The following is a 19041-nucleotide window of genomic DNA, read 5'->3' as shown; positions in this document are numbered from 1 at the left end:
TACAGTTAAATGTGTGTATATGTTTATTGTTTTATATCTTCTTGATAGAATAACCTTAACCAATATCTCAAATCTTGTTTGTCTCAGGGAACAGATTTTTATTTAAAGTCATTTGTTTGTGATTTTAGTATAGCCACTCTAGTTCTCTTTTGGTTACTGTTTTGCATGAAATATTCTTTATCCCCCACCTCCCAGTCTCTGCACTTCTAAATAATTTGTGTCTTTGGAATCCAAGTGAGTCTCTTTATGCTTATAGATAGCCCACAGTAGGACCATATATGCTTATCCATTCTACCGCACCAATCTTCTAATCAGAGATTTTAGTCCATTGTAATAGTAGTAAAGTAACTACTTCTGTCATTTTGCTACAGTTTTCTACATTACTTATGTCTTTCCTTCCTCAGCTTCTCCATAACTGCCTCCTTTGGTCATTATTCGATTTTTTTCTAGTATGTTGATTTAGTATCCTTTATTTTTCTGCATATTTTTAAAGAATCTTTCTTCGTGTTTACTTTGGAGATAACAATTGACATTTTAATATAAAGCTTAAGTTTGAATTAAAATCAATGTCATTTCAATACTGTAAAAAACTCCACTCCTTAACAGCTCTGCCCTCCCCATTCTCAGAAATCACACAGTTATACATCCTGTGTCCATAAACACAGATTTATAATCATGGGTTTTATCATGTGGGAAAATAAGGAAGCCTCAAGACAAAAGTACCATTACACTAAGTTTTATATTTTTCTTTATAGTTATTGTTACTTAGGGTGAAAAAAAAAAGACTAAATAAGCCCTCTAGTTTCACTTGTCTTAGTTGACTTTAAAAAGTCATTAATTTTGGAGATTATACAGCTGGGCAATACATTATTAGTTTCTCACTAGTCACTCTGCTGAGTAGTTATGCCAATAATGGTTGCCTATGTTACTTTATAAGATCTCTGGGGCCACTTTTGCTGAAAACACTTAATTTTTCACTGGAGCTGGCAGATATCCAATAAGGTGACTGGAACAAAGAGAAAAAACTTGGCATCTCTGTCTTCACAATGTTCCTGTCTCCTTTGGAGCTTTAACCTTTGGTCTAAATAAGACCTTCCAGCTACCAGGACCTGAAACACCAGACTGTAAGAGGAGTGCCAAGAGGTGGCATCCAAGTTCCTGCAAAAATCTTTGCCTTTAACTGGAAAACTCTTTAGCTTATCTCTCTTCCTCATTATTTCTATTCAGTGGCATTGAAAAACTGTTTGGGAGCAAGGCTTCTCCATTGTTTGGTCACTGAATAAAGTTCTTACTTCTCCCATCAAGCTATCTCTTGAGACAATGGCCTTATCAAGCAGCAGCAGAATCAGATCTTTTCTCCTTACATTGTTGTTGGGTTTTTTTTTTTTCTTTATTTCTTTAATAGTTTTCAGTCTGAAAGATTACTTTGAATATTTCTTATAGGACACTTCTATTAGTGATACAATCCCAAGTTTTTAATTTATCTGGAAATATCTTAGTTTTTTCCTTCAGTTTTGAAGACTAATTTACAGATTGTAGGATACTGGGATGAATGGTTTGTGTTTTTGTCTTTGTTTTCTCCTTCCAGCACTTTAAATATGTCATCTTTACCTTCCGACTCTCACAGTTTCTGGTGAGAAACTAACTGTGAATCTGACTGAAGATCTCTTGTACAAGAAAAGTCACTTATTTCTTCTTGCCTTTAAGACCCTCTTTGTCCCAGGCTTTTAATACACTGACTAAAATGTGTATTGGTGTAGACTTTATCTTATTTGAAGTTAAGTTTAATGTTCTTTTTTGTTACACATGACAGTAGAATGTATTTTGACATACCATTCACAAATGGAGTATAACTTCCCATTTTTGTGGTTGTACAGATATGGAGTTACGTTGGTTGTGCATGCGTACATGAACATAGGAAGGTATGTCTGATTCATTCTACTGTCTTTCCCATTCCCACCCACCTCCCTTCCCTCACTCTACCCTGTCCAATCCAGTGAACCTCTCCTCCTCCCTATTATCCACCCTACCACCACCACCACCACCTATTGTGAGTCAGCATCTGCCTATCAGAGAGAACATTTGGCCTTTGGTTTGGGGGGGGGATTGGCTTATCTCACTTTTAGTGATTGTCTCCAATTCCACCCACTTACTGGCAAATGCCATATTTCATTCTTTTTGTTCCAGCCAGTTTTCTTGAAATATTCTTTCTTCTCCTTTTATTCTTGGAATCCTCATGTGGGAATATTTGTTCATTTCTTGTAATACTTTGAGAAACCAGACTCTACCTCAGATCAAGCCTGTCCAAGGAAGGGGGCATGACCTTTGTCCTTGGAAAGACCCACAGAGCACTCCTAGGCACATACCCACCCTGATGAGTTGTTATCTACAAATAACAGGAGAGATCTGCTGCGCCAGGTGTCCCTGACTCAGTCAGGCTAGGTTGGAACCCATAGCAACCTCCAATCAGCATGAGACAGGGAAAATACCTGGGATGCCAGATGACCCTCCCAGTAGTTTATGGTGGTTGGTAATATGTTGGGAAACCACGTAGTTCAGCATGTACTCCCCTTGTGGCTTAACCCAATCAGTCCAAACGAATCCCCCTCTTGTACTAACCAATCACCCCTACCCAACTTGTTCCTGCCAGTGGATGTGCTAGTCATGTTTTAGAGTTGTTTTATGATTTTCCCGCAGTGTGTGATGATTTGCTAAGAGATGCTATGATGTATGTGAAGTCCCTGTCTTCCCCAAAGATTGTATAAAACTGCTGCAAACCCTGGGCTTGGGGCCTCTCAGCATCACCAGTTGCTGTGTGCACAGAGGACAGAGCTAGCACTCAATAAGCGCCTCTTTGCTGCTTACATCAATCTTGGTCTCTGTTGGTCTTTTGGGGGTCCCGAACTCGAGCATAACAAATTCCCTTTGGTTTATTGGATATATTTCATTTTCTTCATGCTCTAGTCTTCCATTTCAGACTGGATATTCTCTATGGATCAACCAAGTTTACTGATTTCTTTCTTCTGCTTGCTCAAATCTGCTGTTGAATCCCTTTAGTAAAGTTTATAGTTTCACTTATTTTACTTTTAGTTCCAGAATTTGTTTAATTTTTATAATTTCTCTCTTCATTGATATTATTTGTTCAGACATCATTCCCTGGTTTCATTTAGTTCATTATCTATAGTTTCCTTTATTTCATTGAGTACCCTCTTTTCTAAACTGTCCAAATTCTCTGGGCTTCCTTGGGTATCGTTTACAGTTTATATTAGTTGGTTTTCTTCTTCTCCTTCTTCTTTTTCTTATTTTTCTTATTATAAAGAGGCCAAACTTTTTTTTCTCATAGTTTCTATGAAAATTGTCACATAATTTCTAATTTCAAACTTTCTATTTTGCTGTTCTATTTGTTGTAGAAAACTGGACATTTCTCCTATTTTAATGTGAAATCAAAATTAGATTAACCTTCCCTTATTAAGTTTGTTTTCCCTGTTTGTTCTGAGCTGCTGTTTGTTTAATGACTCTTCTATAGACTTCTGAAATGTCTTTATTCTTTGTCATGAGTGACTAATGAAATCTGTTTTCTTTGCTGACTGATGAGCTACTGTTTTGTCTGAGTTACTTTATATGCCTGAAAACGAAGAATGCAAAAAATAAAATAAACAGTTCTCCCAATCTTAGCAGACACCTCTATGCAGAGATGCTCTTTTAGTGCTTATCCAGGCTGTTACAACCCTGCCTCTGCCTCCAGTTCCTGCTGTGCCAATCTCCTAATATTAGTTGGAGGAAGAAAATTGGGGAATTCTTCAGTATTTTCTGAGCATATTTCCAGTCCTCATCATAGCTGTGTCTTTCTGGACTTGCCAATCTATTGGAAGCTTTGAGACCTCTATTCTTTCTATCTCCCTTTCTAAGGGGCTGAGGATCAAACCCAGTGCCTCACAGGTGCTAGGCAAGTGCTCTACCACTGAGCTACAGCCCCAGCCCTGTCCTAGGCATTTTGATCTGTCTACTGCTCATTCCAGTTTTTATCCATTACCCCAGGCTGTTGTGGCAGGTTTGTGACTTTAAATGCTTTCTCGGAAAACACTGCCTGAAAACTAGCCCAGCCCTGTGATTGCTCCACAGGAGGAAAAACAAAGGCAAATCTTTGTGCTGGTTTTTGAGGGACTTGTCAGGCAGGTCAAGGCACTCAAAAGAGCTATCTGGAAATAAGATCCCTCGTGTTCCCTCTGGCACTAGTAATTTCTACCACAAGTGTGAGATACTCTCTTCCTGACTACCCTGATACAGGGATAGTGTCACTGTGAGCAGGTATTTTAAAAACACCGTGGTGCTCTCCTAGTACAATGCATCAGGTTTAATAAGATTTTCCTTGGTCATCCTAATTTTTTTTAGTGGAGTCCAGATTATCTCAAATGACAATTCTAATGTATTTATTTATTTTTTGACAATTTTCTTGTTGTTTTTCTGTAGGAATGGAGTCTTAGAAACTCTTATGCTGTCATTTCCAGTAAACTTCATCTTTCTATTTTTAAAAAGTGTATTTTAAAATTTAATGTGAAAATCCTACTTTCAATTTCCTACTCTTTTTGAAGTAAACTTAGTCAACTGCAGATTATCAAAATTTCAACATGAACAAAAAACAATAAAAGAAGCATGAAAGTTTCTTACCATTCTGCAAAAGAAGTTTCAACCTGTCAAAATAAAAATTCAATAAAAATCAAATTTTAAACATCTCAAAAAACAATTGGTAAACTTCACTTAAACTTGAACTCACTGACAAATTAGTCGGTTCTCTACTTCACATACCTGTTATAGTTTGGTAAAACTATGCTCTGTTGATTCCCAAACCAACTCCAATCTTTCTATGATTACTCACACCTAATTTTTTTCACTTTTCACTTCTGTGTTTCTAAATATTACCCATTCATCAAAGGCCAATTCAAATGCTGCTTATTCCCCCAAAGACTTTCCACCCAATAAGAAATGCATGAAATCTATTGAATCTTAATTTACTACCAAATAATGGCAAATATAAAATTATACACAAGTTTCACATATATATTTAATTTTCCATAATATTATGCTTCTTCTGGACTTCAAATTCCTTGGCAGGGGTCCTATTCTACAACTATATCTTAACAATAATGTGGCCTGTAAAAGTCATACATTAAAAAAAAACATAGGGCTATAAAATCAGAATGGTACATATTTTATAAATGATTTTTATTAATTAGTTATACATAATTAATTGTTCTAAGTTCCTATTGCCTACCAAAATCTGGTTACACACAAACACACACACACACACACACACACACACACACACACATGCACGCACACACCACCAACAACAAAATAAATAATCAGTGTATATATATTTTAGGAGAATTTTCAGAAATAGAAAGCAGTGAGATTAGATTGATAATGAAAACAGACCAAAACAAATTCACTTCACAACACACAGATGAAAACTGTTTCAGGATAGGGCCAAGGCTCTGTGTAGCTCCTAAGGAAATCAGCATGCAAAAAAAAAAAAAAAAAAGTAATAAAGACTTAAGATTCTTCACATTCACCTGTAAATGCTCAATGGGTATTTAAAAGCAAGATTAAAACTGCCTCAATTTTGCATCTGTCTCCTTTATTCTGAGTCTCTTGGATTCCAGAACAAATGTTTTAATCCATAAACATCCTGGGATGATTCTAAACTACCTATTAGGCCACAGTAACTTTCTCAGTACCAAAAAGGCACTGCCTGACTAATCCTGAGATAATGATATACCACCACCATGCCTGACCAAGATCACCCGCTTTTCCAGCTGTGCAAACCTCCCCAGCCATGTAAAGCTCAACCCTTGCTTACATCCCCCTTTCTGTAAAAACTCATTGTCAGCCCCTCAAAGTCAGGGATAGGGATGCAGATCCTCTGGTCTTCCTGGTGTCACAACACTTATTAAAGGTCCTTTCCCGATTTTCACCATTACTTCTTCTGCTTAGTTTTTGGATGGGGCAGTGGGACCTGATTTGTTGGGAACTCCAGAATCCAGCTTCTGACCTACAACTCCCAGTATCAAGAGTAAGTAGATGGTAGTCAAAGTAAACAATTGAAGAAATGAAGTGTTTGAGATGAATGAGTCCTGTTGCTTTGCATCCAAAGAATCCAGAATGCAGGGCTGAAGATGTGCCTTCTAGTTGTTGCCACACATAAGATCTCTAACCATGTGGAAGATTTATCTAAAATGGAAAGGTTGGGCAAGCATGGAATTGATGGTTCTAGAGAGAAGTAAAGAAAAATCTACAGAACTAGGCTAGATTCTCACAGTGGGCACAGGGTAGGTGATTACAATAAATAAATAAATGCAATTAATTTGGGAATAGACAGACCACTGCAAATTGCTTTCCTTAATATACTATCTCTTATTTCAAAGAACCCCAGTAAAATGCTCTATTTAGGTGATACAAAACTTTGATATAGGTATACCCAAGAAATGCTAAAAACCAACCAAACAAACATAAAAGCCCAGAAACACATGCTTGAAACCAATAGTCAGTCCAATCTGTCACTTACAAATTTAAAGGACAATGAAAATTATACAAGTACCTAAAGAAAGATTGTAGTATAAAAAAATTTAAAAAAAACACTATGTTCAACCAGAGGAATGAGAAGTTATGCTCCATTTGTGTAAAATGTGTCAAAATGTACTACTTTCAGGTATAACTAATTAGAACAAATAAAAAAGCAAAAAAAAAAAAATTAAAGAAAAAATAAATATGTATGAAAACATTTTTAAAAATGAGAAAATTTACTTCAGATGTAATAGAAATACTGGAATGAACAAACGTTAATATCATAATAAACAAATTCAAAGCATATGTCTTTATTCTTTATAGTATCCAAAATACAAAAATGAAACTTATTACAAGACCATCATTATTCAAATATGGACTAGCTTAATATAAGTGATGATTACAACAGAACATCATAGGATGAAAAATCTACATATATAAGAGAATCTAGTTTGTTAGAAAATTTACATTTCAAATCAATGGAGATGGAAAATTCAATGTACACTGGGATAATTTCAATTTCATGTGGAAAAAACTAAGTATCATATTTGCCTCATTCAATAAGCAACCCTCAAATGGTCTAAAGAGCTAAATACAAAATGTAAAAATTATGCAAATTTTAATAATCTTGAGATTTTTTTAAACAATTCAAAAGTGCTAGCATTTGTATTATTCTATGATTTGTGTAACCAGATTTTCAATAAAATCCACTTTTCTGTATTAAAATTTTTCTGTATTAAAAATGATTATAGTTAAAGGACTAGTAAAAGTGAATAAAATAAAATAAAGTTTGCAATTAACATTGCAAACAAAAGATTAGTATTAATGTTTCTAAAAATATGGAAATGCAACAGATGAGAAAAATGGAAAAGATATATAAATAGAAGTTAACAGAAAATTAAATGCAAAAGAAACTTTATATGGCTATTTGATCTATGGGTGTGCACGTGTGTGGGCATGTACACAATTATATACACACATGCACAGATATATTAATGTGTTGCAGAATCAATAATTTAACATTATCTATTCAGTAATTTGCCTATCTTTCCTAATACGTCCCACTCAGTCTTCTCAAAACAGGTTTTGGTGTTTGCTATTCTGCTGGAATTTTCTTGTGCTAATAGTATAATAGATATAATGGAGTCTAAGAAACTCTAAAAGAGACTAAATTCCTCTACATAATAAAAAAATGGGTGAATATAATTTTATTGACAATCCCAGTGAATATTTTCACATATATAATAAGTTATTCTAAAATATGTGTAAGAACTATGTATCAACAATACTGAAAATAACTAAAAGAAAAAAAAGTCTTCCATGCCAGATCTCAAAGCATATTTTTAAGCAAGTAAGGGAGTGAAATAACCTATTGAAATAAAAAGATAAAACCTGGTAGTGGGTAAAAGAGGTACATGGATGGAATCTATTTGAATACTTGAAATATCATATATGTGGATAGCGAGTTTCTAAGAAATGACCAGATTTGCAATAAATTCCATGTGGAGAAAAAAGTAAAACAATTGTTTCAAATTAGCAACTTTTTTTCTTACACAAAAAGTCAATTTCACACTTAAGCAATTAAATCTTAAATGGAAAACTAAAATTTTAGAAAATATGAAGTAAACATTTTGTATGACTCTATAGTATAAGAAGATTTTGTAAGACACAAAACACTTAAAGATAAAATTATAAGTTTAAGTACATTAAAATTAATAATCCTTTTATTAAAAGATATAGAGTAAAAAGAAGTCACGGAGAGAAAATTATTTCTAATACATTTAATTTCCTGATGATGCTGATTTGTACCTATAAGTCAATAAGAAGATATGTGTAAACCCAAAAGAACATGGGCAAAAAATAAACATGCATTTTGTAGAGAAGAGAATGAATATTCAGTGAGAATATTAATAGGTTCAAAATTAATTAATAATCCAGAAAATATTTTCTCTTGGTTTTGGAAACTGACAATACAGGGTCCTGGACAATGCAGAACTCTAATCAGGCTGATTTACATGATAGTGATCAAAGCCACTTGAAATCAGGTAGCCCATGTGTCAGCAGCATACTGTTAAGAGGCATTTCAATGAATTGTGATATCAATACATAAAAAATTTAAAGTCCTCAATGCTTAATTAATATTTTATTAATAGTACATCAGAAAATGATGTGTTGTACAAAGATAAAAGCAAACTCAAAAAAAATTTTAGAAATAGAGATGAATTTGGCATGGAGAAACACTTTAGGAAAATATATTCAAAATATTACTTCAGGAGCAATTTTGTAAAAGAGCCAAATTTCTAGGTACCTGGTATTGAAATGCTAATATATAACAACAAATCTCAATATTATGTGTAATTATAATGCACCAGCAAGGGGAGGGGAAGGGTTGGGGATATAGGAAGGATAGTAGAATAAAACAGACATTATTATTACTGTGTGTATATATGTGAATGCATGACCAATGTGATTCTGCAACCTGTCTACTCAGAAAAATGAGATATCATATCCCATCTGATTCAAATGTATGATATGTCAAGGTCATTGTACTGTCATGTGTAACTAATTAAAACAGATTTTTTAAAAATTAAATTAAATTTTTAAAAATTTTTAAATAATAAGTATATCCTCTCACTCATCTCCAAAACACAGGACATGTACCTTCTCTTTCTAAATATAGTATTCCCAGTAATAAGTTTCAAACTGTCCCCTAAAACTCTCTTGCAATGGTGATTAATTCACATTCTGTGGCAAGACATTAAAAAACCTTTTTTTAAGATAATACACTTTCTTAAGCTTCATGTCCCTCCATATACTCTTCCTTACCTCTGGCTAACTCTCCTCCCTCCAGGCCCTCATTCATGCAATTTCTCTCTTAACCCAATTTAATCCTTACCTCTTTCCACAATGACATCTTTGCCCCCCTAAACTTAGGATAACTTTTACCCTTAAAATTTCACATGATATTTTACTGACCACTTCTGTAATCATTAGTATGTGTGTGTGGCTGTCTGTGTGTGTCTGCTGTCTTTCTCACATTAGATTGAAAGACCTGGATATAAAGAATCCACACATAATTCATCATTATCCACAGTACTTCCTGGAACTTGGTACATTCTAGGCATGACACTGAATATGAATTATTCACTGTGGCAAGGGAGATACACATCTTGTCATGAAGACCCAATGGTACAACCTCCAGATGGGAGAAAAATAACAGCATAAAAAGAAAGAGGAACATATGGCCTATTCATAAGAAAAAATAAATTTAAAGAAACCATCCCTGAGGAAGCCCAAGCCTTGGTCTTACTAAACAAAGAATTTAAATCTACTGTTTTAAGTCTTTTCAACAAATTAAAGAAAACCATGGACAAAGAACTAAAGGACTATAAGAGTATGACATTTCAACAAAGCAAAGTTATCCACAGAAGATAAAAATTAGAGGGCATAAGAGGGGCCAAAAAGAAATTTTGGAACAGAAAATTACAAGAACTGAGATGTGTATACTCACTACAGGGCTTCGGTAGAAAATTTGAGCGGGGAGAAGGATGAATCATTGATCTTGAAGATAGATTGAATGACGAAAATAAGTAAATAGAGCCTAAGATACCATCAAATACAGCAACATACACAGAATGCAAGTTTCAAAAGGAAAGGGGATGGTAAAAATTTTAAAGAGATAATTTGAATACTCCTCAAATTGAAGTCATATATCTACAAGTGAAAGTTGTAATGATGGATGAGCTGGGGTTATAGCTCAGGGGTAGAGCACTCGCCTAGCATGTGCAAGGTCCTGGGTTTGATCCTCAGCATCACATAAAAATAAATAAATAAAATAAAAGGTATTGTGTCCAACTACACCCTAAAAATAAATAGTCAGAGAATCTGTCCTCTGTGGATCCTGACACCTTGCGTGGGCATCAGTCATGTGGCCTCTGAACAGCTGCAGGTGCAACACGTGCCAACTGCCTCAGGTTCCCCTGCCCAGGTTTTAGCCGAGGGCACTTCTGCATCCTCCTGGACATCAGGATTCTCCTCTGAAGCCCCCACTTGCAGAAGACAGCAGAGACTGTTTTCCCTGGGACACTCTCCCTGCCCTGCTCCTCTGTCCTTTCTCCCATTCTTCTGAGATGTTTCTTAATAACTTTGTTTCAGACACAAAAAAAATCATAAAATTTGTTCAGCTGAGTTCAGGGCTGAACTGAATGGTAACCCAATAAATGCTTGTTGTTCTAGTCACAGACTTTTGGAGTGTGTGTGTGTGTGTGTGTGTGTGTGCGCACATGTAGGTAGCAAGTGTTAATAGAAAAAACAAGGTAAATGGTTAATTTGACGAAAAAATTTTCATTTGAATAGTGGGGATAAAATTCATATTATAATAGATAAATGAATAACCAGGAGGTGAGGAATTAGAGATACTATAGTTAGGCAAGTTTTAAATAGGAAGAAAAAGGAATAAAGGAATACATTTGTGAAAAGTATAGAATTTAAAAAAAAATTCTCAAAAATGGATGAAACATTTGTATTTTAAACGTGGACAGAAATGAGTAAAGTAGGGGCTGGGGTTGTGGCTCAGTGGCAGAGCGTTTACCTCGAATGTGTGAGGCACTGGGTTAGATTCTCAGCACCACATAAAAATAAATAAATAAAAATAAAGGTATTGTGTACATCTACAACTAAAAAAAATTTTTTTAAAAATGAGTAACAAAAAACTTAACATCAAAAAAAAAAAAAACAACAACAACAACCCAATCAATAAATGGGCCAAGAAACTGTACAGACTTCTCAGAAGAGGATACACAATCAATCAAAAAACGTGAAAAAAAAATGCTCAACATCTCTAACAATTAGAGAAACGCAAATCAAAACTATTGTAAGGTTTCATCTCACTTCAGTCAGAATGGCAGCTATCAAGAATACAAACAACAATAAGTGTAGGCAGGATGTGGGGGAAAAGATACACTCATACATTGCAAATTGGTGCAGCCAATCTGGAAAGCAGTATGGAGATTCCATGGAAAGCTGGGACTGGAACCACCATTTGACCCAGCTAACCCACTCCTTTGTTTATACCCAAAGGACTTAAAAACAGCATACTACAGGGACACAGCCACATCAATGTTTACAGCAGCACAATTCACAATAGCTAAATTGTGGAACCAACCTAGATGCCCTTCAGTAGATGAAAGAATAGGGAAACTTGGTATATATATACAATGGAACACTACTCAGCATTAAAAGAGAATAAAATCATAACATTTGCAGGTAAATGAATAGAGTTGGAGAATATAATGCTAAGTGAAGCAAGTCAATCCCAAAAAACCAAAGGCCGAATGTTTTCTTTGATATGAGGATGCTGATTCATAATGGCGATGGGGTCGGGGGAAGCATGGGAAGGAGAGAAACTTTAGATAGTGCAAAGGGGAGGGCGGGGGAAGGGAGTGAGTATGGGGGTAGGAAAGATGGTGGAATGAGTTAGACATCATTACCCTAAGTACATGTATGAAGACACGAATGGTGTGAAAATACTTTGTGTACAACCACTGACTTGAAAAATTGTTCTCTATTATGTGTAATATGAAATGAATTGCATCCTGCCATCATGTATAACAAATTAGAATAAATGATTTAATTTTAAAAAGAAATTAATAAAGTTTTTTTAAAAAAGTAGATTTTGAAGGTAGAATGGTGGGCAGACACAATCAATGAAGAAAGATCTTTGTAAAAGCAAAAGATGGAATGCAGTTAGGGAGTAGCCCTAGGCTGGGGAGGGACGGGGGAATCTTCCCCTGCAAGGCAACAGGAATAATATTTGTGGAATTCAAGGATGTTCACCGGTAGGATAACAACAGTTTGAGGCAATTTTTTTTTTAATTATCACTCCTATTTTCTTTGGGAAGAAACAAATGAATGTGTAGTGAGGTGGAGAACTTGGTGTTTTAACAAAGAACAGAATGATAGGAGTGGCCAGCATGGAATGTCAGAGAAAGTTCTGGTTGACAACAGAATGACTTCTGAGCACTAGTAAAGGCACCATTGAGGTTGACCTCGGTTATTGTGTAATAAATTGTGACACATTTGGATTATTGGGCAGTGTCCTCCAGCACTGCTCAGCAGCCCCTGTGTAGGAGTGGAGACAGCGGATCAAAGAGATTTTCAGCTGGCCTTTGGTCAGAGTAGAGGAATGGTAGGATAAAGAAATAAAGGACCAAACAAACCAGTTACTGAGTGTTTGGAGTGAGTAATGAATTAAGCAGAAAAAACAAAGGAAAGACGGAAAGGATAGAACAGGAAACAGCGGCTATGTCAGGGTTTGAAGTGTCCTTAAATTTCAAATAAAATATAACATTAACAGGATGAGAGAACTCAAAGTACCAAAGACTTAGTAGAGAGCTGGATGATTGAATGTGAGGTTTCAGAGTTAAAACAGATGTGAGATTGTAAACAGAGCCACATTTTTCAACTAGAATTAGAATTATTTCAGTGTTCATATCTTGGGTCCACATGGATGACACACTGTCAGGGAGACTTGTCACTGCACAGTGGTGAAGAGGGTGTGTTTAGGAGCCAGACATGCTTAGCTAGATGTTAGTTTCACACCTGACCTTGTGAGCTCAGGGGAAGCCAACCTCTGAAGTCATTTTTCTCACTTACAACTGGTGATAACCACAGTTTCTGCTTCCCAAGATTTTGATAGGGATTCATGAAATCATGAATATTAAGTGTTTAATACAGCCTATGATATAGAATATTTGAAAAATATTAACTTTATTATGTGTCTTCTAAATACTTTCTATATTGTTCTTTTGAATCATGGTAACATCCTCAGGACTTGTATTAATTAAACGAAGAGAAATATTCCAATTAGGTAGAGCTCTTACCAAATTAAATAAGACTATCTATAGCCTAGACAGTCTAGAAAAATAATGTGCAAGAAAAAATAAAACTAAATGTTTTTCTTGTATGTAAATTTATCCAGGCAATTGCATTTTGCAATTCCACCATTTTGCAATATTTTCTGATGATTTGTAGAAATAAAATATAGAGAAAACATTCATAGTAAGTACCTGGAGGAGTTTGTCTTTCAAGATCAAATTGCAAGTAAACTGGTGGGAGTGAAAAGTCAAGTTTCTGGTACATGCATCACTGCTAATCATGAGCTCTGCTGTGTTCATTCCAACTACAGTGGAAATCATCATAATCTAATGGACAAGTGAATTGTAATGCTTAATCAAAAAAAATTTTTGACCATTCACTCATTTAGTGCATTTCGTACTGTAAGCACTTGCCAGCATTACAATTGCTTAGAGAACTTCATCTAATGAAAGATAAAGAATACCCTGGTTAATATAGATACACAATGGACTATTACTCAGCCTTAAAGAGTGAAATTATGGCATTTTCGGGCAAATGGATGGAGCTGGAGAATATCATGTTAAGCGAAATAAGCCAATCCCTAAAAATCAAAGGCCAAATATTTTCTGTGATAGGCAAACACTTATTCACAAAATAGAGTACTTTGGATTAGGCAGAGGGAAATGAATGAGGGGAGGGAACATGGAGGTAGGAAGGATAGTGGAATGAATCAGACATTATTACCCTATGCACATATATGATTACACAACCAGTATGATTCTACAACATGTACAACCAGAAGTAGGAGAAGTTATACTCCATTTATGTATGATATGTCAAAATGCATTCTACTGTCATGTATAAATAATTAAACAAACAAAAAAAAAAGCTGTGAAACAGATTTTCCTATATGCAACAGAATATTGTTGTGTTTTGTCTCTAGGTTTGTGTTTTTAATTCTTAAACACTTGATATTTTTGTTGCCTTTTTGTTTTTCTTTATGAATAGATTTCCACTAATAAGTCCTGAACTCACAAAAATTTCAAGCATTCATGTACAAACAAAAGAATGGGAAGTTATACTCCATGTACACATACTGTGTCAAAATACATCTACTGACATGTTTAACTAAAAAATAGCATATAAAAAATTTTAAAAGAAGAAAAACAGGCACTGGGGTTGTGGTTCAGTGGTGGAGTGCTCGCCTAGCATGCATGGGGCACTGGGTTTGATCCTCAGCACCACATAAATGTAAAATAAAGATATGTGTCCACCTATAACTAAAAAATAAATATTAAAAAAAAGAATAAAAACAAATAAGCAAGCATGATTCCCGTAGGAAACTCCAATAACCATCAGCAGTTGCTACCAGCCTTACAAAACCACAATTGTTTTCTATCCTTATAGATTCACCTATTTTGGACATTTCATATAATTGGGATCATATGATGAGTGATTATGAAACATAATTGACAATTTAGAAAAGAGGAATGCAGATAATCTGCAACTCAAAATAATTTTTTGTTTGTTCAACTAATTCATCTCGGGAATTACAATGCCATCTGGATTGAAGGCTCCAGATGGTAATCACCAAGCTTGTGTTCCTCTGCCTTGTTTTACCCTCTATACACGTAGATCCTCTGGGACCAGTGAAAAGGTAGCCCTGTCCATTCCCCATCACTGGATTTGATCAAAACAGAGATCAGGACTGTAGACCATGCATAGTTATGTACCCAAACAAACAGAAAAGTGTTCCATTTCCTCTCAAGGGTACAATGAGTTGACACTTTATTGGCTAAAAAGTTGAGAAGAAATATCTCTTTTCTGCATTTCACTCAAACATTCTGGAACTACTAAAATGTACCTAGACACATATTCATTTCATAAAAATTTAGTATGTCTTTTCAAGAAAAATATTCATTTGAAATATTTCTTACAAAGGTAACTTTCTTACCAGATAGTGGGTTTTATTCTTATGGTAACTGATTCTGAATTATGATCTAAAGGAAAATATCATATTAAATATTTTCATAAACATCTGTATGTGATGGGCAGGGTGGCATGTTCCTGTAATCCCAGTGGCTCAGGAGGCTGAGGCTGAAGAATTGTGAGTTCAAAGGCAGTCTCAGAAACTTAAGGAGGCATTAAGCAACTTAGTGAGACCATGTCTCCAAATAAAAATATAAAAATGTCTGGGTAGGGGTTGAGTATTTAGCTTAGTGGCTGAGGACTTGCCTAGCATGTGCAAGGCCCTGAGCTCAGAACTTGTCCCTATGGGGGGAAAAAAAAGGCTGAAGATGTGACTCAGTGATTAAGTGCCCCTAGATACATTCCCAGTACAAAAAAAAAAGAAAGAAAGAAAGAAAGAAAAATTCATATGCTTTTACTTTTTTTGAAATAATAAATACTATTAGCTTTTATTTATCAAAAAATCACAAGCTGTCTTTAAAGATTTATTTCCAGTCATGTTTACTTAATTTTCTTTAACTTTTGAGGAAATTTAGACTCCTATGACAAGTTTGTTTAGCTTATGTTACCAAAAGTTCATTTTTTCAACTGAGTATGGTAAATTTTTTTCTCACTCTTGTGTTTGTCTTCTTCAAGCTTTTTGTTTATTCATTTGGCTTGCAATATATTTACACATGAAAGGCTTTTTTCCCCCAGTTTTCCTGAAGATATGCAATAAAATATCTCATAAGTTGTTTCATCTAAGGTGATCTCTTTTGGTTGTTGTTATTTTGTACCAGGGATTGAACCCAGGGGTGCTTAACCACTGACCCACATCCCCAGCCCTTTTTATTTATTTTTTAATTTTGAGACAGGGGCTCACTAAGTCGTTGAAGCTGGCTCTGAACCCGTGATTCTTCTACCTCTTCTAAGCCTCATCTAAGGTAATTTTAGCTGCCCACTAGCCACAATCTTTAGCTGCTGATCAACAATTCAGAGATAAAGGTGAGACTCAGAGAAACACGTGATCTTTGACAATAGCATGTGTTTGGTGCCAGTTCTGCCTTGGGACCTTGGACAAGTTACTGGATTAGTTTAAAGTACTATTTCTGTATCCAGAATATTCATTGATGAATTCATGATATCTAAGAGAAACAACATAGTAAAGCATGATTTTGGATTATATTAGGATTTTGGTAAATAGTAGGCATTAAAATTGCTTATTAAAACACCTATGAATCTATTTTAACAACATGGATAACTGTTAATGAGAACATATATGAAGAACACATCAATAAATATGCATTTTCTTTTCTTGTTTCCTCTTCCAGGTCCCGAACATCATCAGTCCTATGACCTGCAAAACGTTTTCTGAAGTATTCTTATTTGGAGAAATATAAAAGCAATAGAAATAATATAATGCTCACCAAGAATGATACTAAATAATATAGAAATAACCATAACTAATATATATTGAGGACACAGCACATGCCCTTATTCTAATACACTGTAATTATCTCTCCTTTCCAATTTAAGGTCACAGAATCTGTCTCTCTAAAGCCTGTGATCTTAATGGTGGTACGAATGCCTCTTAAATGACATGTTATCCTTATCCAAGAACTGTGAGTGGCCCATCAGAATGTTCTCTGCACCAGACCCAGTAATGGTAGTGAAGGGGAAGAAATAGCACAGGTCTATGTCAAACTTATCCCTCTGGTTGGGCAGTCTGATTCTGCATTAGTTGCTTGGAAATGCAAGATTAATAAAAGGTAGGCCAAGTTTTTGTTTTTCACAAATCATTTCCAAGTCATCCTTTGAAAATAATGGAAAGTGACAGTGATTTCAGGATTGAATTTCCTTCCGAACCACAAACTTTAACAGGTTAAAGAGGAAAAAAGAATACTTTCATTTTCTTTCAACAGTCCTACTAAGTATTTCTTTAGAAGAAAATAACTCATTAGAAAGAACACGCTGTCCTTTTATATACCAACTTCCTCCTCTAATCATATAATCAGTTTAGTGTCCCAAAAATGATGTAAATACTATTTAATTTACTAGTCAAGTTGGCTTATGGAAATTACTACTTAGCATGATTGCCTCAGGATAAAGAACAAACAGGTAAGGGAAAAAATCTATTTAATAAGGCCATTTATCTTATTAAAGACACTATCAGGTCTAGACTAGCAAATTATACATCTGAGCAAAAGTCTAAAAATTATACCAATTATCAAAAAAATCAAAATAATTTCCTATGGTCTCTAAGTAGCAGACCTTCACTCTGTGGCATTTACAAAAATATTAACATTAGAAACAAGTCACTTACCTGTTTAATACGCCCCTGTATTTTTGACTCCACCTCTTCAATGTGTGAGATTGTTTTGTTGACACATGGAGCTGGGATGTTTACATTAGCACAGCTCTGACGTCGACATGGGTAGTTAAAGTAGAGGCCTGTATTCACCTCTAAAGGTATAGCAGGTAGAGGAAATAGTCAGTAGTTATATACAGAGTTACACATCTTGTTGTTCAGGATATGCAAAAAAAATATTCTACCATATTAGTGCTAATATTCTTAAAGTTTCTCTGATAAATGGATTGAAAAGATGTTTAAAAATTATGAATAAGTTGGGTGTGTTGGTGCACGCCCGTAATCCCAGTGGCTTGGGAGCCTGGGGGAGGAGGATCACAAGTTCAAAGCCAGCCTCAGCAATTTAGTGAGACCCTGTCTTAAAGTAAATAAAAAAAGGACTAGATGTGTAGCTCAGTGGTAGAGACCCAGGGGTTCAATCCCCAGTACCACACACATCCCCAAAAAATTATATAATAAACTTCCAAAAATGTAAAAGCTAAAATAAAATAATCATCTGGGATGATTTCATGTAACAAATAAAAATAAACATGAAAGAAGTCTGTATTTGACAAAGTTACAATGTTAATGTGTTCTACTACAATATGACAAAACATTGAAAAAAATGAAAACCAAAAACTAGTTTAATCCATTTTAAATAGATCCTGAATCACTAAGACTGATGCAAATATATTTCAAATGCACCCTTCAAACAGATTTCACATCTTCTAATGTAAATAATATCTAAGTACTCATGTATTAAAGTTCTTCCTTGAATCTACTAGGAGTTTCTCCTATTAAAAAAATAAAAACAGGTCTCCTTCATCCTCATAATAACCTCATTTTCTACCTTCCATTTCTGAAAATTGGAGTCTCATGCGAAGAGTGATTGATGTTCTCACTATAGCATTCAAACTGTACTCATCATAAAATCCACTCAGTCCGATATGCCTCAGTGATTGTAATCCTGGCATGTCCCAATCGACTGAAGGTTGCAGAAGCAAGGCAAAGTTGTCCATGAAACTCCACCAAAGTGCTTACTTGCAGTCCTGGGGCTCTGAGGACTCTATTGGGTGGGATTATAGTTGCAATCATTGATCTTAAAAGGGAAACGCAAAAATGCATTTGGTGTCTCAATGAGAATAGTGTGATGTCCTCATTTCAGTTGACCTTGGGGAACACAGAAGTAAGGCTGTTGCTATTTTCAATGACAGCCCGTAGAGGTGGTAAATATTTGCAATATGTTCACTAGCTATAGTCTTTTAGATGAAGCTTTATAGAGTCCTCCTCCAAAGAAACAATCTCTATAAAATGACATGTCTATTTCA

General features: G+C 35.0%; 1 protein-coding gene across 1 annotated transcript in view; it reads right to left on the bottom strand.

Moving 5' to 3' along the window:
• Window positions 1–18732, bottom strand: part of Ccdc178 (coiled-coil domain containing 178) — a 327934-nt gene extending 309202 nt beyond the window's left edge. Inside the window, exons 1-3 of the mRNA XM_077792201.1 lie at window positions 18564–18732; window positions 17690–17829; window positions 4669–4691 (exon numbers count right to left, since the gene is read on the bottom strand). Coding sequence (XP_077648327.1) covers window positions 4669–4691; window positions 17690–17829; window positions 18564–18732 — 332 coding nt within the window. The remainder of the gene's footprint in view (window positions 1–4668; window positions 4692–17689; window positions 17830–18563) is intronic.
• Between the last annotated feature and the right edge of the window lie 309 nt (window positions 18733–19041).

This window comes from Urocitellus parryii, chromosome 13, assembly GCF_045843805.1.
Source record: "Urocitellus parryii isolate mUroPar1 chromosome 13, mUroPar1.hap1, whole genome shotgun sequence".
NCBI classification, from domain to species: Eukaryota; Metazoa; Chordata; class Mammalia; order Rodentia; family Sciuridae; genus Urocitellus; species Urocitellus parryii.
The sequence above is the reverse complement of the archived record's forward strand: the minus strand, read 5'-3'. Positions and strand labels throughout refer to the sequence as shown.